Here is a 25,205-nt window from a genome sequence, read left to right as displayed (position 1 = left end):
GGAAAATTTCAGAGGGACCCAACACAAGGTATTCAGTTAGGGAGGGGAACAGATTCCTTCTAGGAATGTAATCTTTATCTATTGGTCGTCAGGGTGGAGAGCCTCAGCAGGGTGGAGGGCCTGTAAACCAGTAGACCTTCATTCCTAGTTCCACCCTCGTTGTGGATCAGTCAGGAGGGGCAGGTTTCAGGAACCAGAGCCCTGAGGCTGAGTTAGCCAAGTTCCTGGAACTGGCTACTCCAAATTTTTGGCTTCTTACAGAGGTTTTCCATGCCCCCTTTTAGGTAAAGGTTATACATTATACATACATTTCTATTAAAAGCCCTCATTTTAAATTCTAAGATTCTCCAGCTTTTCATTAACTTGATATAAGTTGGAGTTATCTGAGAAGAGGGAACCACAACTGAGAAAAATGCCTCTGTAAGATTGGCCTGTGGGCAAAGTTTGTAGTGTGTTTTTAAAAAAATTGGCGATTGATATGGGAGGGCCCAGCCAGGGTGGGTTGTGCCACCCCTGGCCTGGTGCTTCTGAATGTTGTGAGAAATCAGACTGAGCAAGCCATGGTGAACAAGCTAGTAAGCAGCATTCCTTGCTGGTCTCTGCATCTGTTCCTGCCTCCAAACTTCTGCCCTGAGTTCCTGCCCTGGCCTCCCTAATGATAGACTTATAAGCTGTGAGGTACAATAACCCTCTCCTCCAAAGGTCGCTCTGGGTCATGGTTTTTGGTCCATGAGATGCTTGCTTGGTCACAGCAGGTTCCCTATTGGTTCTGTTATCATAGCCAGGGCCATCAGCTCTTGCAGGGCAGCTGTCATTCCGATTGGAACCTTCAAGATTAGGAGGGGAGTTGTCAGGCTGTAGAGGAAGGCATACCCTGCGGACTGTACTGACAATGTGGCCAAGCACAAAGGAACAGTTAAGAAGGAATCTGGTTGGGGGATGGATTGCATGGATCATTGCTAACAGTAAACAGAACTACACTCTCTCTCTTTTTTTTTAATATTTATTTTATGTGTATGAGTACACTGTAGCTATACAGATGGCCGTAAGCTATCATGTGTGTGGCTGCTGGGAACTGAACTCAGGACTTCTGCCGGCCCTGCTCACTCCAGCGTAATTCAGTGTAGCTGTCATCAGGCACACCAGAAGAGGGTGTCAGATCTCATTATGGGTAGTTGTGAGCCACCATGTGGTTGCTGGGATCTGTGAGCCACCATGTGGTTGCTGGGATCTGAACTCAGGACCGTCGGAAGAGCAGTCAGTGCTCTTACCTGCTGAGCCATCTCTCCAGCCCAGAACTACACTCTCATCCCATGACTATGTGTCCATGAAATAGATGTCTATTCAACATACTAGAATATTTTATCTTCCTTTCTCACCTCTTTATTCTTCCTTTTTTCCTCTTGTTTTTATTTTGGATTGAATTAAAGTTTTAACCCCATTGTCAACATGCAAACATACTCCAAAGCCAAGTTTTGATGGATTAATTAACTTCAGATTTATCAAGATTAATCTAATTAACTTTAAAATTATAGGTGTGTGTTCATTTCTAGTGTACATACACACTGTCAGTCATCTTTCTGTTACATTTGGTTTTGTCTTTGGAGGATATTTTAGTGAATCCTTTAAGCTGTATTACCTTATTTCTAAAAAATTAGATTATCATTTGATGGTTAATATATGTTACTTTGCAAAAGCTCATGAATTTGACATTCATGAATGTAATAGCTAACCTTCAGCACATAATGATAGTTAAGTCAATGGGAAATTTGTTATTCTCAATTCTGACTAATTCTAATAGAAATGGTGGTCACCATCAGTTTGTACAGGCCTTAAGATAAAGGCAGCCTTCCTGTTGAGCTTGGGGAGTCTTCACAGAATGAGAATCTGAGCACTGGCAAGTGCATCTTGTCAAAATTCTAACCATGCCTTTCAGAGACTGTCTGTCCGTCAGTGACTGTCTGTCCTGACAGTGGAATGCTGTGCTTACTGAATTCCTTCTTAGACAGAAGTGAATTTCAGCACCTGGAGCACTTCAGAGCACACAAAGTTTACAACTTCTTCCCCCCCTTTCCTTCCTCTCTCATCTCTACCCTGTTCTGTTCCTTCCTTTTCTCCCCCTTTGGCCTAGAACTCCCTCTTTTCCTCCGAGAGTGCTAGGATTACAGGTGTGTGTTCATTTCTAGTGTACACACACATACACACACAACACACACACACACACACACACACACACAAAGTTCACCATTAACGATGGTGAACAGTTCTGGTGCAGAAACAATGGGAATGAGATAATGTTGTTCTGAAAATGGTATTACTTTCATTCTTTTACTTTATTTTTAAGATGCCCTTGTTATGCCTCGACCAGACAAGAATCACCAATGGATGTTTAATAGGCACTGCTTTCCCATTGTGGATGTGGTGATAGACCCTCACCTTGTACGCCACCTCCGACCACATCAGAAAGATGGAATTGTCTTCCTCTATGAGTGTGTGATGGGAATGAGGTAGGAAAATAAATGTTAACAATGAGGTTTTTGAGAGGAACCTGATAGAATGAACTTCAGGTCTGCACCATAAATGTCAGTTGGTAGGAAAGGCAATTGGTACCAAGTGTGTGCATCCCATAGTGGTTCTTGGCGGAAGCCATGTGCCAGATGTCCTGGTGAGAAGTAGACTAGGAGCAAAGACCTTAAATAGCCCCGCCCTACATGACCCATTTAATTTAGTCTTTTTATCAATACTATTTCACTTGTTTCTCACAAAAACTGTAAGTTAGGTAGGGAAAATACCAGTCTTATTTTATGGACAATGTAAGAATAGAGAGGTTTACTTTCGCAGTTATAGGATTAGTAAGAGGCGGTATAAGATACATTGTAGGAATGATCAGCTTTTAGTTGATGGTTCTTTTCTCTAAACCATTTGGCTTCTAAGAGGTACCTCACAGACAGACACAGACATACAGACATACACACAGACACACAGACACACACACGTTTTTATGCCATGCATTTAGCCCAGGGCTTTGCACACATTTTTCTAACCTCACCAAGTCTTTTCATTTAATCCTCACCTTCACATTTTATAGACTTCAGCAAAAGATCTAGTTCCACCGTTCCCATGCCAGCTTATGCTTCTCTACTCACAAAGACACATGGCTACAAAAGTGTATATTTTTGGAAAGCACCATTTTTTTGGTGTGAGGCTTGCAGAAGCGTCAGCAACCTGAAGTCATGCTCCTGACTAAGGGAGCTGAAGAGAACTCAGGAGGAATATTCAACTGCATGGGTGCATCTTATTTCCCTTCAGACTTCATTTCCATGAGCGGGTTCTTTAGTACAGAGCCGACCGGAAGCCACACTCAAACATGAGTTTGTTCATCTCTTCTTATGTGTTCCTGTGTGTGTGCATGCACTGTGTACCTAGCACATGGATACTGGAAGTCAATTTCATGTGTTGTTTCTATCTTGTTTTTTTGTTTGTTGTTGTTTTGGAGTTATGATCTCTTAGTGACCCAAACTTGCTGATGTGGCAGACTGGCTGGCCAGTGAGCCCTGGGACTCTGCCTGTCCCTGTCTCTGCTGCACGGGGATTACAAGTGTGTCCCATCATGCCTGGCTTTTTATGTGGGGTGTGAGATTGAATTTCAGCTTTTATCTGTGTTGCTGATGAAACCATCTCCCCAAACCCTGCTTATTAGTTCTTATTTCTAATAGAGAAATACAATTAAGCTAACAAACTATATGTTTTTGATAATATTCTAATTTCATTGGACATTATAACTTTTAAATATCATGTAGCCATCTAAGAGCTTAAAAATATAAAGCAGTATAAAATGTATGATTTTTGAAAGTTTTTTTTAAAAGATTTATTTATTATTATATATAAGTACACTGTAGCTGTCTTTAGACACACCAGAAGAGGGCATCAGATCTCATTACAGATGATTGTGAGCCACCATGTGGTTGCTGGGATTTGAACTAAGGACCTTTGGAAGAGCAGTCAGTTCTCTTAACCACTGAGTCATCTCTCCAGCCCTTGAAAATATTTTTAATGACTTCATATTGTTGTATTATTGTAGGACATCAAACATTTTCTAATCTATCTTGCTTGAGGACTCCATTGTCAGAGAGTGATAAATTTTGATCATAGAATATGTTTATTTCAAACAATTTTAGCTCAGGTCTTGCTGACTATAAAGTTTCAGTGTATTTTGAATTGTTTTGATCTAATAAAATTGATTAGTAAGTGTTCAAAATGTTAGTGATGAGAAACATAACTGTAGTTAAACTATCCCAGTGTAGATACAAAATTGTAATTCATTTTTAATATTCAACTCTGTCTAGATGCCAGTAATAGAGGTTTTATATTCAGGTCTTTAACTTCAGATACATTAGTTTACAATACAGAGTGGTTATAATCGTCAGAGACTCAAAATTGATAGGTTGTTATCAGCTAGATGAAACCCTAAACCAGTCTTCAGGGTCATTATTACCAGTTTCCTTTTCTTGATGATATCAGGGCACAAAATATTTTCTCATTGTGATTCAGTAAACTATAATTATTTCTAACAGAGCAATTGGCAAATGTGGTGCTATTCTTGCTGATGAAATGGGCTTAGGAAAAACATTGCAGTGTATCTCGCTCATCTGGACCCTAAAGTGTCAGGGGCCCTATGGTGGCAAGCCAGTGATAAATAAGACACTTATTGTTACTCCTGGAAGCCTGGTGAATAATTGGAGGAAAGAATTTCAAAAATGGCTGGGAAGCGAAAGGATCAAGATATTCACTGTTGATCAGGTAAGGGATTTTTAAAGGTTTAAGTCCTAAACATTCTTATAATATTGAGCCTTTTAACTTACTGTAGTTCTTAGCGTTTTGAATGTGGAATCCCACAAGCCCTATGCATAGAAGTGGAGTGCTCACCCACATTTTGATTTTGAGTTGTTGCAGGACGGTTACCTTTGTTTCCTCAGAGTCATATGTTCAGGTGGTTGACGACTCTCAGTGTGCAAAGGCTCATTTTCTTTTCTTCCTTTCTTTCTTTTTTTTAAGATTTATTTGTTTATTTATTATTTGTAAGTACACTGTAGCTGTCTTCAGACACATCAGAAGAGGGCTTCAGATCTCATTATGGATGGTTGTGAGCCACCATGTGGTTGCTGGGATTTGAACTCAGGACCTTCAGAAGAGCAGTCAGTGCTCTTACCCTGTGAGCCATGTCTCCAGCCCACGGGTTTATTTTCTTGTAGTGTGATAATGTACTACAATGAGTTGAAATGCAGCTGGGCACATGCCTATAATTCCAGAATTTTGAAGATAAGGACAGGAAGATCCAGAATTTGAGGCCAACCTCAGCTATATAATGAGAACGTACATACATACATACATACATATGTGTGTTATGAATTCATGTAATATTTTGTACATTATAGTTTAGTGTGGTTTACCTTAAATGTGCTTAAAACAGTTATGTTAGCTTGTACCTTGAAAAACTCAGTTAGGTTTTGTATGTGGGCAGGTGATTTGAGAGGACACTGAGTTTGATTACTAATGATTTAGATAGAGAGATTGAGGCAACAGCGTGACTGTGAGGAACCCAGCATAGAAAGGCAGCATGGCAGGGTCTCTGAAGAGAATCGAAGTCCAAGAGGCAGAAGAGGGGGTCTCTCTAACTTTTGAGGATGAGGAGGTTCATAGGCGGGGGCATGGAGTGGGTCGGGGACAATATGGGTACCCTTTGTTGTAGACTCAGGAGACAGCACTTCCCAGCTGAGATGCCATGGCCAGGCTGTTCACAGTCAGTAACCTGGAGCGGGCTGGACCCTCAGCAGAGACTGGCTGCTAACAGTACAAAAATCTATTTTATGGGCTGGCAAGATGGCTCAGCAGGTAAGAACCCTGACTGCTTTTTTGAAGGTTAAGTTCAAATCCTAGTAACCACATGGTGGCTCACAACCACCCATAATGAGATCTGAGGCCCTCTTCTAGTGTGTCTGAAGACAGCTACAGTGTATTTAGATATAATAATAAATCTTTGGGCTGGAGCAAGCAGGGACTGAGCGAGCAGAGTTGAGCGGAGCAAGTGGAGGTCCTAAATTCAATTCCCAACAACTACATGAAGGCTCACAACCATCTGCATAGCTACAGTGTCTACTCATATACATAAAATAAATAAATCTTTTTAAAAATCTATTTTATAATAGAATGTTGAATATTTTATTTGTCTTATTGAATACTGAGAAAACAGAATGGCTTTAGCTATTTCTTTGTACCATTTCAAGTCAAAATACCAGAAGTCAACCATTGGAAGTCACTCAGAAGCTTGCAATGCTTTAGGAGATAGGACACTGGAAGGTGGTTAGGGCTAGATAAAGTCATCAGGATGGCATCCTATGATGACATTAGCATGCTGGTACTGAAGGCAGAGAGATCAGATCTTCCCCTCTCCACTTTGAGAGCCATCCTTCCCAGTGAAACCAGGGGGAAGGGGAAGGCTTCTTATGCTAACAGTCTAGGTCTTACTGGTCTGGCTGTGGTCTGGTTGGTATTACCTGAGACCCTTATGTTAGGCTCAGCTCCCTGGGGCTTTGATGATGCTGAGGAGGTTCTGTCACTGGGTGTGGAGGTGTAATTTTGTCTTTTGACTTAAGATATTTGTCAGTCAGGCTCCTTGTTCCTGGGATCTAATGCAGTTGTAGGGGAGAGAAACCCCGGGGAGCTCAGAAGGAAGGAAAAGAACAAAATGATCATGCCTGAGTCATGATCATGGCTGGGACTGTCTTCACTGATGGCTAGTCTTAGGCTTCCCACCCCAGTGAGAGGTCACGGCTGTTGTTCAAGCCTTCTCAATGCAGCCCAACAGGACCAAGACAGGAGGGGTTAATAGATCTGATAGTTGGCTACTGGTGGGCAAAATGTTGCTTAGACTTGATTATATAGTTTCTGTTTATGGTATTTTTTTTTTTTTTTCGAGACAGGGTTTCTCTGTGTAGCCCCGGCTGTCCTGGAACTCACTCTGTAGACCAGGCTGGCCTCGAACTCAGAAATCCACCTGCCTCTGCCTCCCAAGTGCTGGGACTAAAGGTGTGTGCCACCACCGCCCAGCTTGTTTATGGTTTACTAAATGTTATTTTTTTTCTCTCTTTAGGACCATAAAGTCAAGGAGTTTATCAATTCTACATTTCATTCTGTTCTTATCATCAGTTATGAAATGTTGCTTCGTTCCCTAGATCAAATTAAGACTATACCATTTGGCCTTCTGATCTGTGATGAGGGGCACCGGTTGAAGAACAGTAGTATCAAGACAACGGCAGCCCTTTCTAGCCTCTCTTGTGAGAAGAGAGTAATTCTCACTGGTAAGTAGTCACTCTGGGAAAGATGGGATGGAACTTTTGCTTAATGAACCTTTTACAGTTTGTAATCTGATGCTTGACATAAAAAGAACTGGTGATGTTAGGGAATTCATATGAATAAATCTGTGTTAATTAATTATGAGTCTTTAAGTCTTTTCTGCAACCCTGTTCTACCTTTTGAGGAGTAAACTTAATGGTGTAAAGCATGAGGTTGATAGGGCTGGACTAGGTGTGCTTGGCTCTCAGTCTGCTGGTGAAGTGTGCAACTTGGGAAAGTAATTTAACTTCTTGGTTCCTCGATTTCCTTGTCTGTGAAGTAGAAATGTAATGGCTTCATGTTATGAACTTGTTGTGAGGGCCAGAGGACTTGATCCATAGAAGTCCAATCCAGTCATTTGGTAGACATTTCTGTCTTGCACACCCAGCCTTGTTTAAAAAATTTTTTTTTAAATTACCTATTTAGTTTTGTTTTGTGTGTATATGTGTGGGTATGCACATGTTTTGGAGGTCAGAGGACAACTTATAGGGTCTGTTCTGTCTGTCCTTCCACTGTGTGTGTCCCAGGGATGGAACTCAGGTTGTCGGGCTTGGCCATAACCCTTTTCTCTGCTGAGCCATCTCTCTGGGCCTGGTTTTTTGTTTTTGTTTTTTTAATTTAATCAATTAAAGATGAAAAGAATTGGCATCAAATATCATATATACACTTTGATGCCCAATGTTTAGCAGATAGCCAATCAATGTTTTTGTATAATAATAACATAAAAATTAGATAGTAGAGAAGCTGGTGTTTAGTACCTAGAAAGTTCTGTGTTAAAGGAAACAGGAAATTGGAGAAGTGGGAAGTAGAATCTAGGTAATTCTCATGTCTTTGGTTATTTGAGAAACTGAGTGAATTCTTCCAACTTCACGATCAACCTTGGATCTTGAGAGCCGTTACACTAGAGAAACAATGGGAACATTGACTGAGTTGGCTTTAATATATGATTATTTCTCCTCCCCATTTAGTGTGAGGCCAGTATTGCAGCTATAAAACAACAGATTAGCTCTAAAGAGGAGGGCAACTGGGATGAGTGTAAAAGAAAAGCTTTGAAAAGAGCTGCAGTCACGGAGTTCAAAGCTCTTCCCTCACGTGGACTCACATAGCTACCCTTCCCAAGGACGGGCAGGCTATTCACATCCTCAGGAAGAGGCTTACTACAAAGTCAGTGTTCCATATTAAGTTTGATTTCATCAGTAGAAAGTTTGGTTCTGGAGTTTCATGTAGAAGGAATGTTCTGTTGGTAACTTGCTTCACGGAAGTATTGCCACTGCCCACTGTCCCTCCTTTGTCAATCTTGAGACCGTTTTTGCTTCCCTGTTCTTGTCACTTGCTCCTGGAGCTGTAACTATTGGATAAAAACTAGTACTAATGTCTTAAATTAAAAAAAAAAAAAGTATATAGTTTTTTTTTTTTAGTGTCTTTAGAATTGTCTGAATTGATCCATCCATATCTGTCTATCATTTTGTGGTTCTAGGGACTGAACTTAGGATTTATTTTATTTTATTCTTTCTTTTTCACTTTTAATTGGCAATAGATTTTTTTAATAATATATCCTGATTATAATTTCCCCTCTCTCTAGTCTTCCAAGTTCCTCTCACCTCCCCACCCCCTCCCAACCCCTTCCCTTTCTGTCTCATTAGAAAAGAATAGGCTTCTACGAGATAACAACCAAACACTGCAAAGTAGACTATAATAAGGTTGAAGCAAAAACTATCATACTGAATTGCCCACAGTCCAAGAGGAGGAGGAAGACAGTCCTAAAAACAGGCACAGAGTCAGACCCAGTTGTTCTCATGGTCAGGAGCTCCATAAAAATACTAAGCTAATAGCTAGAATGTACACAAGATGTGGTGTGGGCCTGTGTGGGCCTGTGCATGCTGCTCCAGTCTCTGTGCACTTATGTGCAGCTTGCTTAGTTGATTCAGAGGGCTTTGCTAAGCAAGCTTTCTGTAAATGACCTAGATCTTTGGACCGATTCTTGTTTTTTATAATTATAGGGCCTTTTGCTCTGAATGTGATGGTTTGCCTTCTATGAAAGTTCATGTATGCAAATGAACATGTGCAGTGTCACGTATGTGATTGTATTCAGTTTATCCATAGTAGAAGAAATTTTGACTTTGTTTTCTGCTATATTTTATCTCATTGTTATGGAAATTATTCAGTTGATGTTGACTAGAAATAGGTTAAGATTTAGCTATCTAATAGATAGGTTGTCTGTCAGGGTGTTTGCTTGTATTTATGCTCTCAGAAAGAAGGGACAAATTTCTACAGAGACCTGTGATTATGACAAATTCAGCCTCTCATCACTGTTATCTCTCCTTAGGTACTCCAGTTCAGAATGATTTGCAAGAGTTCTTTGCATTAGTTGATTTTGTTAATCCAGGAATATTAGGGTCTCTGTCATCTTATAGGAAGATATATGAAGAACCCATCATTATGTCAAGAGAGCCTTCTTCTCCTGAGGTAAACTTACTTTAATGATTCTTTTTTAAAGACCAGTATGTCTGGAAGAATTATAATTTTGGTATTCATTTATATACTGTCTTTTATTTTTTTTATTTTTTATTTTTTAAGATTTATTTATTTATTATATGTAAGTACACTGTAGCTGTCCTCAGACACTCCAGAAGAGGGCGTCAGATCTCATTATGGATGGCTGTGAGCCACCATGTGGTTGCTAGGATTTGAACTCAGGATCTTCAGAAGAGCAGTTGGTGCTCTTAACCACTGAGCCATCTCACCAGCCCTATACTGTCTTTTATAAAATCTAAGATACACCATTCTATATGTCACTAAAGAGGACAGGACGAAAGTTGTAAGGAAAACATCAATTGTTAAAAAGCGTCCTAGAGGTTGAGGCAGGATTACTGCAAATTCTAGGGGAGGTTGGGCTGCAAAGTATGACTGTATTTAAAAACACGCACGCACGCACGCACGCACGCACGCACGCACGCACGCACGGCAGTTCAAGGCCAGCAGCCTGGTCTACATAGTGAGTTCCAGGATAGCCAGAGCTGCATAGTAGTAAGATCCTATCTCATACACCCATACCCCTATACCAAACAAACAAACAACCCTCCCCCACCAAATCTGACTTCATGAGTTTATTTGTTTGTTTGTTTTTGAAATAGTTTCCTGTAGCTCAGGCTGACTTTGAACTGATCCACCCATTTCCTCAGTGCAGGGATTATACAGTACAGATACAGATTTATTAAGTGCTAAGTGGATCAAACCTCAGGCATCTTGCATGTGGGACAAGCAGTCTAAAATCTGAAAAACATTGCTAGTGCTACATCTTGTTCTAGGGAAGTTAAATTATAAAGGTAATTTGTCAACATGTATTTTAAAAAGCATTTTACATGAATCAGAAACTACAAAATAATGGCTTACATGAATATTTCATAATTGCATGGAAAATGTTCATGGTATATTATATAAAAATAATACTAGTCACTTATTGATCTGACAGGGTTTTGTTGTTTGTTTGTTTGTTTTTGAGGCAGGGTTTATTATATAGCCCAGGTTGGGCTAGAACTCACTGTCTAGACCAGGTTGTCCTTCAACTCACTGAATCACTTGCTCTGTTTATTCTATTAAATGCTGGGCTCAAAAGTGTGTGCCACCACACCCAGCCCAATCTAACACATATTTTAAATACTGTATGTGGATCAAAGGTTAGGAAGGTATATACTGGAGGACTACAAAGATGAACCAGAATGACTAGATCCTTCTCTGCATGAAGTTTCATTGTTTGAGACTGTTTTTCTTGCTACAAATAATGGCATATCATTGCATATTTATACAGAGAAATGCTACTTAAAAATCTTTGTCTTGAACCATTACTTAAGACTTTTCTTTTTTTGTGTGTATAGCATGCATGCTCAGGCGTGTGTGTAGTTCGGGAGCTGTTGTTTCCATCCGGAGGATTATGGGTTCCGGGCTTATCCCTGAGTCAGTGCTCTTTACCTACTGAGCCATCTCACCAGCTCAGCTGTAGTTGATTTTGGTTGATTAAAATAGACTTTAGATTTCTTATAGTTCTGCACAGAACTGTAGTTTCTATCTTTTCTTTAAGGGCTCTATTACATTTGTAATAAAAGTTAAACTCTTAAAAACAAGGAGAGTGGGGTGGAGAGATGGCTAGGTGGGTAAACATTGACTGCTCTTCCAAAGGTCCTGAGTTCAAATCCCAGCAACCACATGGTGGCTCACAATCACCAGTAATGAGATCTGATGTCCTCTTCTAGTGAGTCTGAGGACAGCTACAGTGTAATAAATCTTTGGGCCAGAGCAAGCAGGGACTGAGTGAGCTGGGCCAACTGGAGCAAGCAGAGGTCCTAAATTCAATTCCCAAGCAACCACATGAAGGCTCATAACCACCTGTACAGCAACAATGTACTCATATACATAAAATAAATAAATCTTTAGAAGAAAAAACAAGGAGAGTTTTCTTATACAGGAATAAGTATATATATAAAGGATTTGTTTTAAATTTCCCTGTTAAGTTTTATATGGTCAAAAGATTCTATAGAGAATTTAAGCATACATTTGATTAATATTATATTTTGACTTAAAATACACATTTTTATAATAAACAGTGCATAATGATTTTGAAAGTATCAACTGTCCTGTGCCAGCAAATTAAAAAAGAAAACAAACAACTTTTATTTATTCTGTCAGAATTTCATACCTGCATACATGTATTTTGGTTATACTCTCTAACACCATTGTCTTGCCAGTTCCTTGTGGTTTAATAGCACCATGTCCCTCTGCCAACTTCATCTCTTGTTTCCTTTTTAAACAACCTGTTAGTGTAGCCCATATATGTCCAGGTGGCTCTGGCACACAGCTGTGCTGCATTCTAGCTGGTTGGTCCTGTAACTCCTCCCAGCAAGGATCAGGGACCATTGCAGGAGAGAGCCAAAGGCTCGGGAGGATCAGAGCAAATCGGTGTCTTCTGGACATGAAAGGACTCACAGCTCACAGCAGCCTTGGTTTCTGTTCAAGATCCAGCTAGGCATTATAGAGGGGACCATGAACCCCTACCCCAACTGAGGAGCTGATGATGGCTTCTGGGAGACAGGTAATCAGTCGGTCTTCTTTAAGGCTCTGGCACCTGGCTGGCCCACTGTGTCCCAGCAGGTGATCCACACCCATGAGTGTGGAGCACAAATTGGAGTTGCTGGTTGACTTAAGCTACTTTTTTATCGCTGTGATGAGGTGTGTAGAGACACCCTGACCAAACAGTTCTTATAAAAGAAAACATTTAATTGGAGGCCTGCTTACAGTTTCAGAGATTTAGTCTGCTATCATCGTGTCAGGGAGTATGGTGTCAGGCATGGCAGACTTGGTGTTGGAGTAAGTAGTTGAGAGCTATGTCCTGATCCAGAGGCAAAGAGGAGGGTGGGGAGGGGAAGAGAGAGAAGTAGAGAGGGGGGGGAGAAGGAGAGAGAAAGAGAGAACTTCTCCAATAAGACCATATCTCCTGATCCTTCTAATCCTCTCAGATAGTGCTACTTCCTTGTAACTAAGCATTTAAATACTTGAGCTTGTAGGGGCTTGAATTCTTATTCAAATCACTAGTGTTTTTCCTTTTTAAAGGACAAGAAATTGGGAGGTGGGGAATTGGGGTTCATCTGGGAGAAGTTAGTGGGAGAAGTAGGGGGAGACTATGATAAAGATACATTATATGCATATGTGAAAGACTCAAAAAATTAATAAAAAGTATATATTTTAAAATATGATGGGATTTTGCTTTGGTTTTCTCTAGTGGTAGGAACTGAACCCAGTGTCCTGAACATACTCAATTATTGAGTTAGCTCCCAAATACCACAATTGGGTTCTCTATCCCCACACTTGTATTTTGTTTCTACTGTTGAGAAAGGTCTAATGTGGCTTGGTAGTGGTATGTGTTCTGGAGGTAGAGGCAGGAAGACTTAACTCATGAACAGGCTGTGCCATGTGGTGGGTTTCAGGTTAGCCTGAGCTATTGTAGTAGGACTTTGTCTCAGAAGCCATCCCTTTCTCCCCTTAAAGTCTGATAGAAATAATTAATGATGCTTTATTATTCCATAATATTTAATATTCATTTTAATCATAATTACAGGTAGTTTTATACATAACCACTTTTTAAGTCTGCTCTTTTTTTCTGTAGGAAGAGAAAGAGTTAGGGGAGAGAAGAGCAAGTGAACTCACGCGTCTCACTGGACGTTTTATCCTTAGAAGAACTCAGGAAGTCATCAATAAATACCTGCCCCCTAAGATAGAGAACGTAGTCTTTTGCCGACCAGGAGCATTGCAGATTGCACTTTACCGAAAGCTGCTGAGTTCTCAGTCTGTGAGGTCCTGTCTGCAAGGACTATTGGAAAATAGTGATCACCTCGTCTGCATAGGAGCCCTAAAGAAGCTGTGCAACCACCCATGCCTCTTGTTCAGCTCTGTGAAGGTGAGTGGGGGAGGCCTGGGAGGCCTGGGAGCCCAGAAGCTAGGTTGTGCTGGCCCTGGAGTGGGATGTGGGAGGCAGCTAACGAATACAGAACTGAGCATTAAAATAATTTATTTCTCTTATTATAAAAAAGTAATACATGATTATTGCAGAAAATTTGGAAAATTCAGAAAACTCACAAAAAGAAAATAAACAAGTGGTGTGGAGCTCACACCTGTAGTACAAACCTGTGGCAGGCTGAGGGAGAATCGCTTTGATCTTGAGCTTGGCCTGGGCTACAGAGTAAGATTCTGTTGCAGAACAGAAACAAAAAATAAAAGTAAAAATCATTCAGTCTCCAACCAGCAAAATCACATTTTTATATTATTAATAGTACTAGCTAATTGTTATTAAGTATTTTCTGTATACCAAAAATGAAGGGCTTTTCTGGTTTTATTTATTCTTTATGCACCTATTTGGACTAAGTACTATTATTGTCATCTGTGTTTTTGTTGAGAGAGAGGTCTTGCTGTTTTGCCCAAGCTAGTATTATATTCTTGGGCTCTTTAATGACTCTCCTGCCTCAGCTGGAGGCATGGTCTTAGAGCTGGGACAGGAAGTACCTGCTACTGGGCTTAGCTTCCATCCCACAAAACTAAGGATGAATCTCAATACTTGAGAGGCAGAGGCAGGCAAAAACTCTGAATTCTAGGCCAGCCTGGTCTATAGAATAAGTTCCAAGATAGCCTGGGCTAAACAGAGAAACTCAGAAAAGAGGGGGGAAAACAAACAAACAAACAAACAACAAAAAATAACAATAAAAAGAAAGAAAAATAGGGACTCAGATATTTATGTATCGTCTTTTTCTCGAACATTTCCCAAATTAATAGTCCTTCTGTAGGTGTGAATTTGAATGATGACATAGTTGAGTCAACTGTTTGCATATTTAATGATCATAAGGCAGTCCACAGCACGGTAGGACTTTCTGAAATTAGGACTGGTATCAGCTCCTTAAATTGGACTTGCCACTCTTTTCCTCTGAGAGCATCTCCTGCAGCTCAGGCTGGCCTCGGTACCCTGTGTAGCTGAGCATCACCCTGGGTTTCCATTCTACTTGCCTTGACTTCCCAGCAGCTAGGATTGTAGGTGTCCACCACAGTTCCCGGCTCTAACTTTTTAACTTTTGGCAAATTTTGTACTTAAGCTGTATCTGTAAGCATTGATTGTCTTATCTGGAAGCAGAGCTAACAATTACTTCATGATGACATCGTTGTGACGGTTTAACAAGAGATTATGGGAAGAACATAGTAATTGTTCCATGCCTACTTAAAGAAATTACACAATAACCATTAATGATATTTCCAGCTCACCATGGAAAACTTTTTTCCAAAAAAACTCAATTATTTAGACAGTAAAATCAAAATATGTTCATAAATAATCTTCCCAAACAAAAACTGTGGGTGCTAACTTAGGTATGAGAACATTAATTATATACTTAAAAAATAGTGTTGTAACAGAATTCTCCAAGTTTAGCCTATTGTGGATCCCATTTACTTAGTTTATTATAGAAGTGAGCTTTGTGTAACTGCAGAAAGCTGGATTATAGCAATTTACTATGCAACTTTTAAGAAAACAGATTCTATATGTGATGGTAACAATTAAACCCTTTGGGCATGAAGCCCAGGAAGAATAGGAGCCAAAAATTCTTCCTTAAAAGGAAGGAATAATGATGGCCCAGAATACATCACTTAATTTAGAATATTTTGGCATATTCCCCCCACCCTGTCTGTATGTGTGTGTCTGATGTATGTGAATGTGCACATCCACCCCAAATAGTTAGTTCTTTACAGCATATTCAAATGTTTAGACTAAACCCTGTGTCAAGACTTCTTCAAATTATAGATTTTAAAAAAAATTATAGATGTATCTGTAGATCTAACCTGATATAAACTCTTTAAGTTCTACAGATATTTATTCAAGTGACTTTACCTAAGTATTGTTTTTTGCCTTGTTGGAAGCCAAATTACAATTAGATATGTACCCAGAAAGGTTTGTCTAGTACTACTAAAAAAGGAATATAAGAGGAGTTTAAAATGTAGTTAACTACTCAGCTGAATAAGGTCAACGATGAATATAGTGTGCATTAAAAAACCAACCAAACCAAAAAACCTGCCTAGTCTGTTAGCTCTTGCCTTTAATTTCAGCACTCAAAAAGCAGAGACCGGTGATCTCTGAGTTCCAGGCCAGCCTAGTCTCTAGGGTGAGACTCTGAATAAGCAGATGAGATTCACATCAGCCCTCAGTTCTTTTTAGATCTGAGGTAATAGCAGAAAAGGAAGGAGCCTTTCAGGCAGGCAGTGTGTGGATTAACAAAGTTCCAGAAAAGGAGAGAATTATGGTAAGCTAGGAGGAGTACCAGTCCTGACCATTTAACCCAAACAGGGTCACTCTAAACTCAACTATTTCTATGTCAACTAGGCATTTTTAGAAAAAAATTTCAGAGGTGACTGTAATCACTTTGGAATAAAAGTAATCTGAGTTAAAATGGGGGCCCTGGGTTCAATATCCAGCATATCCCTCTACCACAAATTCTACTTATATAAGCAAAGTGTGTTATAAAATTAATTTTTCTATTAGCCTATTGATTATATCATTACTTTTTATGAAGACACTGGTATGACTTATGACTCAGGAAACTGTTGTCTTATTTCAGTTTGTCATTTGGGAAATGTTGTGAGCCACTTACAAGTCAAGAGAAAAAGTAGTAGAAGAGGAGAGAGTGAAAAGGAGAGAGAGTATTGATGGGGATGCCAGGGAGTGAGAGTATTGATAGGGATGCCAGGGAGTGAGAGTATTGATAGGGATGCCAGGGAGTGAGAGTATTGATGGGGATGTCAGGGAGTGAGGGTATTGGTAGGGATGCCAGGGAGTGAGGGTATTGGTAGGGATGCCAGGGAGTGAGAGTATTGATAGGGATGCCAGGGAGTGAGGGTATTGGTAGGGATGCCAGGGAGTGAGGGTATTGATGGGGATGCCAGGGAGTGAGAGTATTGATGGGGATGCCAGGGAGTGAGAGTATTGATAGGGATGCCAGGGAGTGAGAGTATTGATGGGGATGTCAGGGAGTGAGGGTATTGGTAGGGATGCCAGGGAGTGAGGGTATTGGTAGGGATGCCAGGGAGTGAGGGTATTGATAGGGATGCCAGGGAGTGAGGGTATTGGTAGGGATGTCAGGGAGTGAGGGTATTGATAGGGATGCCAGGGAGTGAGGGTATTGGTAGGGATGCCAGGGAGAGAGAGTATTGATAGGGATGCCAGGGAGAGAGAGTATTGATAGGGATGCCAGGGAGTGAGAGTATTGATAGGGATGCCAGGGAGTGAAGGTACTGATAGAGGTGCCAGGGAGTGAGAGTATTGATGGGGATGCCAGGGAGAGAGGATATTGATGGGGATGCCAGGGAGTGAGGGTACTGATAGAGGTGCCAGGGCTTTGGAAAGGCCCAGGAACCGTGTGGGGAGCATGGTGTTCCTTCAGAAATGGTAACTGTGACCTACAAGATTTACTTCCCAGTTGGCTTGGACTACCTTGTAAGTTTTGCTCCTTACTTACTAAAACAGTAAATGTGAATGAATATTAACTCACATTTGAACAGGGTAAAGAATTTAGCTCGAGTTGTGATGAAAATGAAGAAAGGAATCTATGCCAAGGCTTGCTGACTGTGTTCCCTGCTGGCTACAACTCTCTGCAGTTCTCTGAGAATGAATCAGGAAAACTACAGGTGTTAGTAAAGCTCCTGGCAGTGATCCATGAACTTCGTCCCACTGAAAAGTAAGCCCAGTATCCAGCCATTCACACTGTGTCTGTCACTGCCTCCATAGTCCCTCCCTGGACTTCGGTTCTTTTGTTTACTTTCTCCAAAGAATCAATTTTGTAGGTCACCTAGTCACATGAGGTGAGACCTGCCTGGGCTTCTACGTACTGATACTCTACATTCTTGGCCTCTGAGGAGACTCAGTGAGATTGCTCCATGGCTAAGAGTACATACTGCTCTTCCAGAGGACCTGAGTTGGCACCCACACCGGGTAGCTAGCAGCTTCCTGTAACTCCCCCTGCAGGGGAGTCTGACATCCTCTTCTGGCCCCTGTGAGGACCTGTACTTACACATGTATGCATACACGCACATGGTTAAAAGTGAAAAGACTGTGAGGTGTGAGTGCCCTGTGTTGATCTCTGCTGGAACACGCACTGTGTTGATTTCCCTTTCCTGCTGCTCTTTTAAGGTAGCCAGTCCCTGCCTTACTTTTCTCCTTTTACTTTTGCATATAAACATTTCCTTCTTTATGTGATAGAGTTTGAATTTTTGTTCTTTTTTGTATTTTGTTTATTCTGCTCTTTTTAGGGTGACATCAGAGATGGGGGGGCAAGGTCTTTGTTCTAGCATCTTAAGACTGGAAGTTTAGATAAGGATTTCAAGGGAGAAGGAAAGAATCCCTGTGGTTGTTCAGTGCTGCCGCTACTCCTTCTGTAATATCAGTGTTACTATTGTCCTTCAACTAGAAAACAATCCAGGATACTGCTTTAAAACATTATGTAATGACATTTTGTTTTTGGTTGACAGAGTGATTTTGGTATCCAACTACAGACAAACCTTGAATGTTTTAGAAGAAGTATGCAAGCGTCATGGATATGCTTGTGGAAGACTTGATGGCCAAACACCAGTCTCTCAAAGGCAGCAAATTGTTGACAGTTTCAATAGTAAATACTCTACTAATTTTATTTTTTTATTAAGTTCAAAAGCTGGTGGTGTGGGACTTAATCTTATTGGAGGATCTCACTTAATTCTCTATGATATCGATTGGAACCCAGCCACTGACATCCAGGTAGGACTGTATACATTAAGTGGACAGTATGAATGCCCAGAAACCCAGCCGTGGCCATGTGTTGATAGTTGTTGTGTGTTGGGCTCTGGCTTTGTATCCGGCGCTCTGCTGTGTGCTTTCCACTTACTGTCTGTTTAGTCTTCGCAGCTTCTCCACATAAGGATGTTCGTAGCCTATGTTGGAGATTTGTTCTCCTTCCAGCATGCAAATTCAAACCCAAGCTTCAAGTCACACTGTACAGCTATCTTGCAGGGTGTTCATGGCTGTGGGATGACAGTTATGGAGCTATGATCGATTTGTGTAGGCTGCAGTGAGGCTACAACATTAACTTCTGTAGAGAAACCAGGATTTTTTTTTTTAGTGTACAGACTACTTTTATGTATTTTGAGGTTTTGACAAATAGATTTCTACCTCAGTTGGTATTTCATTATGGAATCCTTAGACAACCATGAAGTTTTGTGATTTATCAGGCCCCAGAGAACAGAGGAAAGCAGCTATACTCAGTTATTATTTTACAAGGATACTAAAATCAACATATATATAAGGCAGGTTCAGGAGGGACCAGGCATAAACTCCATCCATCTCTCCCCTCAGAGCTGTATGAACAGTATTTAATTCTCAGTACCAATGAGGGACAGTGCCGCAGGGCCATTACCAGCTAAAGGGACTTCACCCAAGGTTTGGTGTCCAGAGCTTCTGCTGGGAGTTGGTTCCATAGCATTAGTGCCTCGATGACAGCCTGATGAATCCTTTGATTGTTTTCCCCAGAGGTTAGGGGATTTTCTTTTGTAATCTTAGATCAGTGGGTAGTTCATGTGGTAGAAATTGATGGCCTAGTATGCTGGCATTATTCTGTGCTTGGTACAGTTTTCCCTTTTGTCAATAAGAGAGGAATGCAGTAATGGCTTCATGGATTAAGGGCATGGAGGCAGCCTTTTTGGAAGAGTGGGCAAGGTTTAAATATCAACCCTTTGCTGCACAGTATCACTGTTAATCCTTAAACCAGAGGGAGCCTAAGTGATTGCAGATACCTTAAGGAGTTTTCAAGGGTGAACGATTAACTTCTGGGACCTTGCATGCCTACGTTGTGCTTGGTTCTTTGCATCTTGGCTGTCCAAATTTGCTTTCAAGTTTTATCAAGATACCCATCTCACTGTGGCATGGCACTTCTGCAGCTCCTTCACATGCCTCTATGAGTGCTAGTCTCCCTCTCTGAGCCCAGGGCAAGGATGTAAAGAGGGCACGTTGTGTGTGTGTGTGTGTGTGTGTGTGTGTGTGTCTGCCAGTGTGTGCCATGGTATGTCTGTGGAGGTCAGAGGACAGCTTGTAGGAGTTGGCTCTCTTACAACTCGGCTTCTAGGCCTCAAACTGGCCTGTCATGCTGGTGCTCTTACCTCTCAGCATCTTGCTGGCACCCTGGTTGGTTTTGAATCTATTAGTGAAACCCAGAAGTCCCAATAGTAAAGTATATTCCTGCAGATTGTTTATGTGGCAAGGGCCATTGGTTTCTACTGTATTCATAATTCTTTTTTTGTCTAGGCTATGTCTAGAGTATGGAGAGATGGTCAGAAACATCCTGTACATATTTATAGACTCCTGACTACAGGTAAAAAACCTTCACCTGAGAAAAATGTAGCTCCTTAAAATTTTTTTGTTGTTAATTTGTGCTTCAGTATCTGGAATGCATTCTTTTATTAGATATTAAATAACAAACATGTTTGACCAAACACAAATAATAGGTACAAGAAGGAATTCTAATGGGTGTTTTCTCCACAGGTACGATAGAGGAAAAGATCTATCAGAGGCAGATCAGTAAGCAAGGCCTTTCTGGGGCAGTTGTAGACCTAACCAGATCATCTGAACATATCCAATTTTCTGTGGAAGAGCTTAAAAACTTGTTCACACTACATGAAAATTCACATTGTGTTACTCATGACCTGCTTGACTGTGAGTGCACAGGGCAAAAAGGTCACACTGGTGAGTTGTGTTTTGATTCCATTACACTCAGCTTGTGTCTGAGAACATTGAAAGAGTAACTTAGAAATGTCGGCCATTTGCCTGTATGAGTTTGTCCCTCGTATTGTAGGACAAGTACTATGTATACAGTTGAGAAAGTATTCAGTAGAACCTTGAACTCAGTTTAGTTTATTTCTAAATCTATTGTGAAAAAATTAACTATGTAGGCAAATCTCTCAAAGCCTGATAGAATGACTTGAGAGTAAGAAAGATGTAAAGTTTTATTGGAGTTTCATAAAAATCCTACACTTAGCAGAATTACGTATTGTTTGTTTAAATTATATAAGATTTATTCATAATGGGGCAAAACTTTGAGGTGCTTAGAATAATCACCTGTGCTGCTCAGTACTTGTTATTTAAGTAAGCCTGAGAATACCTCTTTTTTTTTTTTTAAAGATTTATTTATTATTATACATAAGTACACTATAGCTGTCTTCAGATGCACCAAAGGAGGGTGTCAGATCTCATTACGGGTGGTTGTGAGCCACCATGTGGTTGCTGGGATCCGAACTCAGGACCTTCGGAAGAGCAGTCAGTGCTCTTACCCACTGAGCCATCTCGCCAGCCTGTTTAGTTTTTGAGACAGGATGTAGCTCTGGCTGGTCTGGAACTTGTACGTAGATAGGCTAGCCTTCATCTCATAGGAGTAGATTTAAAACTTCAGATAAATATTTTCATTTGTTTCTTTATGGACATTTGGTCTTACTATGTACTTTTTTTCTGCTTTATTTTGTAAAACCTTTCCTTTTTTAAAAAACCTTTTTTTAAAGTCAAGTTCTTGTTAGGTAACCTGGGATAGCTTCAAATTCCCTTTGTAGGTCAGGCTGGCCTCGAACGTAGAGATGCTCTTGCCTCTGCTGGGATTAAAGGCATGCACCACCACCTCCCAAAATGACTTAACGATTTCAAACTTATTTTCTAAAATGGTTTTTATCCCTAAAATGGTTTTTATACCTTTTAAATGTTCTTCTATGTAGAGTTTCATAAATTTGATATTCTTATTGTTTATTTTTAAACATTTCATATTTTCTATTGTTGTTTATTATTTACTTGTCGGCCGCCTTTCCATCCAGCGGAAATAAGGAGGCAACAACAAGCTCTTCTCCATGCAGTTCAATCAGGAACCTTCATTTTTACTTCTTCTCTAGCTAGCTTCTTTTATATTCTTCTATATATTCTTCTTACATCTTACTAGTTACATCTTTCTACTTTCTTCTTACTTACTCCTATTTCCTACTTACTCCTATTCCCTACATCTTACTACATACATCTTACTTATATTCTTATTCTTACATCTTATTTCTATCCTTACATCTTACTTCTATCTTTACATCTTACTTACTCCTATTCTTACATACATCTTACTTCTATATCTACATACTTACTCCTATCTATACATACTATTACTATATACTTACTCCTAATCTCTCTATCTTACTTACTATCTATTACATATTACTTACTACTATTTTTACATACATCTTACTTCTATATCTACATACTTACTCCTATCTATACATACTTATTCACTATTCTCTATATACTTACTCCTAATCTCTCTATCTTACTTAAGCACCCTCATTCAGCCGTGGTATCTTACACTGTATGGATATATAATCATTTATTTACCCACCACACTACCATGTGTAATTAGTTATACTTTTATTCACACACCTTTTTCATGCAGTCAAGTATATATTTGTCAGAACTTATGGTGTTACTGGGTGGCTCACAAGTGTCTGTAACTCCAGCTGCAGAGGCCTCCTGGAGCACCTGCATTCACATTGCACACACCCACATGCAGACACACAACCACATAATTAGAAAATAAAACAAGTCTTTGAAGGAATCTTAGTTAACTTGAGTGCAGTAGTCTCTTTGACTCATTTCACAGGGAGCCAGTTCAGAGTCTCTTGGTGTGCTCCCTGCAGAAACTAATGAAGTTGATGGATGGAGCTCTGACCCAACACAGAAAAAAATAAACCCAGAACTTGTCTATTTATTGGTGCTGAGGAACGGATCAGAGACCTTGAGCACACAAGACAAGGGCTTCCCACACCATCACTCCACCCCAGCTCTGCCTCACAGGCCTTCCCTAATGGATTGTGCACTTGTGAACATTTCTTTGGGAGAGTATTTGTCTGATGTATGTCTTTCTTACTAGACCTTACAGCTGTTGGATTCAGAGGCCTGAAGGCTCATTGAGCACCCAGTCAGCAGCCTATTGTGATTTGTAAAAAGGATGGATGGTTGGTTGGTTTAGTCTGAACTACGGTGATCAGATGTGGAACAGGAATCTGTATGTAGATCTGTATGTAGCAGGGTCCCTGTTGTCCAAAGGGTCTCACTGTTTAACTCCTTTCAGATGATGTGTCAGAAAGCCCTGCCGCCTCTAGACAGTGTCAGCTCGGCCCTCAGAAGTCTGACTCCTCGAGACCTCTGTCCATGTCACAGTTGAAGCAGTGGAAACACTTTTCTGGAGACCATTTAAATCTTCCAGACCCATTTCTCGAAAGAATAAGGCAAAATGTGTCGTTCTTTTTCCAGAATATAACCAACCAAGGTTCTGCCATTTAATGGACTACCTCCTAACATTCCTTTGCACCCCTTAAAAACTAAGAGGAATTTAATGTAATTTTGAAAATGAACAAAATTATTTAAATTATGATAGTGAGCTTTTGTTTCACAATATGCCTACTTAAATACAATAAAAGTTGAGTTATTTGCTGTCTTGTGTATATCCTTAAGTGTTGAGATGAACCATTAACCATGTGTCGTCCTGCATCGGCTCATCCTGTATCAGCAGTTTAACTTGCATACTTGCATTACCCTGATTGCTAAAGCTGTCACGCACTTTCCTGAGTGTTTATTGGTTGCTGCTTCTTTTGAGAGCTGTCTATGTAGTTTATTAGCCTGTTTACTGATGGGATGATTTAGGGTTTTGTTTTGTTTTGTTTTGGTTTGGTTTTTTTGTTTTTTTTTTGGTTTTTGATTTTTGGAGACAGAGTTTCTCTGTGTAGCCCTGGCTGTCCTGGAACTCACTCTGTAGACCAGGCTGGCCTTGAACTCAGAAATCCACCTGCCTCTGCCTCCCAAGCTGGGATTAAAGGCGTGAGCCACCACTGCCCGGCTAACAGGAGATGAAGGGACAGTGGGGCTGGAATGGGTTTGGACTGTTGAGCAGGAAAGCACACACCCTGGAGCTGCTGTTGTGATCATAAGAAGAGAAAGAGCTATAAGAATGTGTTCTGGTGACGTGTGGGGAAGGGGGTGCCTCGGCGGGCCCATGCATCCCCTCCCCTGAGGGACCAGACACACGCCGGTGTGATATAGAATAGAGTTTATTTAGGGCATGGGGAGGGGAGTTAAGAGGGTAGCAGAGACAGAGAAAGGCAGAGAGAAGAGAGAGGAGAAAGTAGGGGCTGGCCATGACCACGTGGAGAGAGGAGGAAGAGAATGGGGAGAGAGGCGGAGCAAGGGGGCAAGAGGCAAGGTGGAGAAGCAGGAGTAAGAGAGAGGAGGGGGCAAACAGCCATCTTTACAGAGCCTGGCCGTTGCCAGGTAACCACGGGGAGGAGCATACCTGGCTGCTGCCAGGTATCTGTGGGGGTGGAGTTTATACAGAATGCTAACAGCTGCTGCTTCCTGTCATCTTGTGGGCATACACCTTGTTTCCTGTTAAGAAAGCCCTCGCCTATGCCTGTGTCCTGCAGGGTCTGTTTTCCTCTAGCAGTTTACACAATTCCAGCCGTGATTTTGAATAGAGTTTTGTGTAGAGTGAGAAAGAAGGATCCAGTGGCCTTCTACAAATGGAGACTGGAAGTGCAGCGAGTCTGAAGGGAAAGGCTCCCTACGCAAGTTCTGCTCCAGCTGCCCGCAGATTCCCCAGCACAGGTGTTGCAGCCCTGCTCTTAGGAGACCTGTCGTCAGTGAAAGCGCTCCTCTGAGGACAGCATCCCGCTCTCTGAGAGGTAGCTTGGCAGTGAGGAGCCAAGGAATACAGCAGTCACAGCACACGACAAACTTCACATTTATTGGGAGGGAAAAACCCAAGTTTTTGAGGAGGATGGCTGCTTCTGTTTGGGAACTAAGCAGAAGACAGTTTATATAGGATTTCTTATTTATTTATTTATTTATTTATTTATTTATTTATTTATTATTAGATATTTTCCTTATTTACATGTCATATGATTTCTCCTTTCCCAGTTTCCCCTCCAAAAACAAAAACAAAAAACAAGAACAAACCCCTGTTTCCTCCCCTCCTCCCCCTGCCTGCCACTCCACCCTCTCCCACTTATTGGCCCTGGCATTCCCCTACACTGGGGCACAGAACCTTCACAGCGCCAAGGGCCTCTCCTCCCATTGATGACTGACTTTGCAATCCTCTACTATACACATGCTGCCAGAGCCATCAGACCCCTCCATGTGTACTCCTTGGTTGGTGGTTTAGTCCCTGGGAGCTCTGAGGGTACTACTTAGTTCATATTGT

General features: G+C 40.9%; 1 protein-coding gene across 2 annotated transcripts in view; it reads left to right on the top strand.

Annotated features, from left to right (window-relative positions):
• The window catches only part of Rad54b (RAD54 homolog B), a 67,744-nt gene extending 44,301 nt beyond the window's left edge, over positions 1-23,443 (top strand). For both annotated transcript variants that reach the window (XM_031366599.1, XM_031366598.1), the window contains exons 6-15: positions 2,345-2,507; positions 4,575-4,800; positions 7,151-7,358; positions 9,719-9,858; positions 13,550-13,840; positions 17,473-17,648; positions 18,439-18,700; positions 20,240-20,306; positions 20,477-20,677; positions 23,082-23,443. In XM_031366599.1, the coding sequence (XP_031222459.1) occupies positions 2,345-2,507; positions 4,575-4,800; positions 7,151-7,358; positions 9,719-9,858; positions 13,550-13,840; positions 17,473-17,648; positions 18,439-18,700; positions 20,240-20,306; positions 20,477-20,677; positions 23,082-23,293 (1,946 nt within the window). In that variant the 3' untranslated portion in view covers positions 23,294-23,443. The remainder of the gene's footprint in view (positions 1-2,344; positions 2,508-4,574; positions 4,801-7,150; positions 7,359-9,718; positions 9,859-13,549; positions 13,841-17,472; positions 17,649-18,438; positions 18,701-20,239; positions 20,307-20,476; positions 20,678-23,081) is intronic.
• Positions 23,444-25,205: the final 1,762 nt, after the last annotated feature.

Source organism: Mastomys coucha, unplaced genomic scaffold (assembly GCF_008632895.1).
Source record: "Mastomys coucha isolate ucsf_1 unplaced genomic scaffold, UCSF_Mcou_1 pScaffold14, whole genome shotgun sequence".
NCBI classification, from domain to species: Eukaryota; Metazoa; Chordata; class Mammalia; order Rodentia; family Muridae; genus Mastomys; species Mastomys coucha.
The sequence above is the reverse complement of the archived record's forward strand: the minus strand, read 5'-3'. Positions and strand labels throughout refer to the sequence as shown.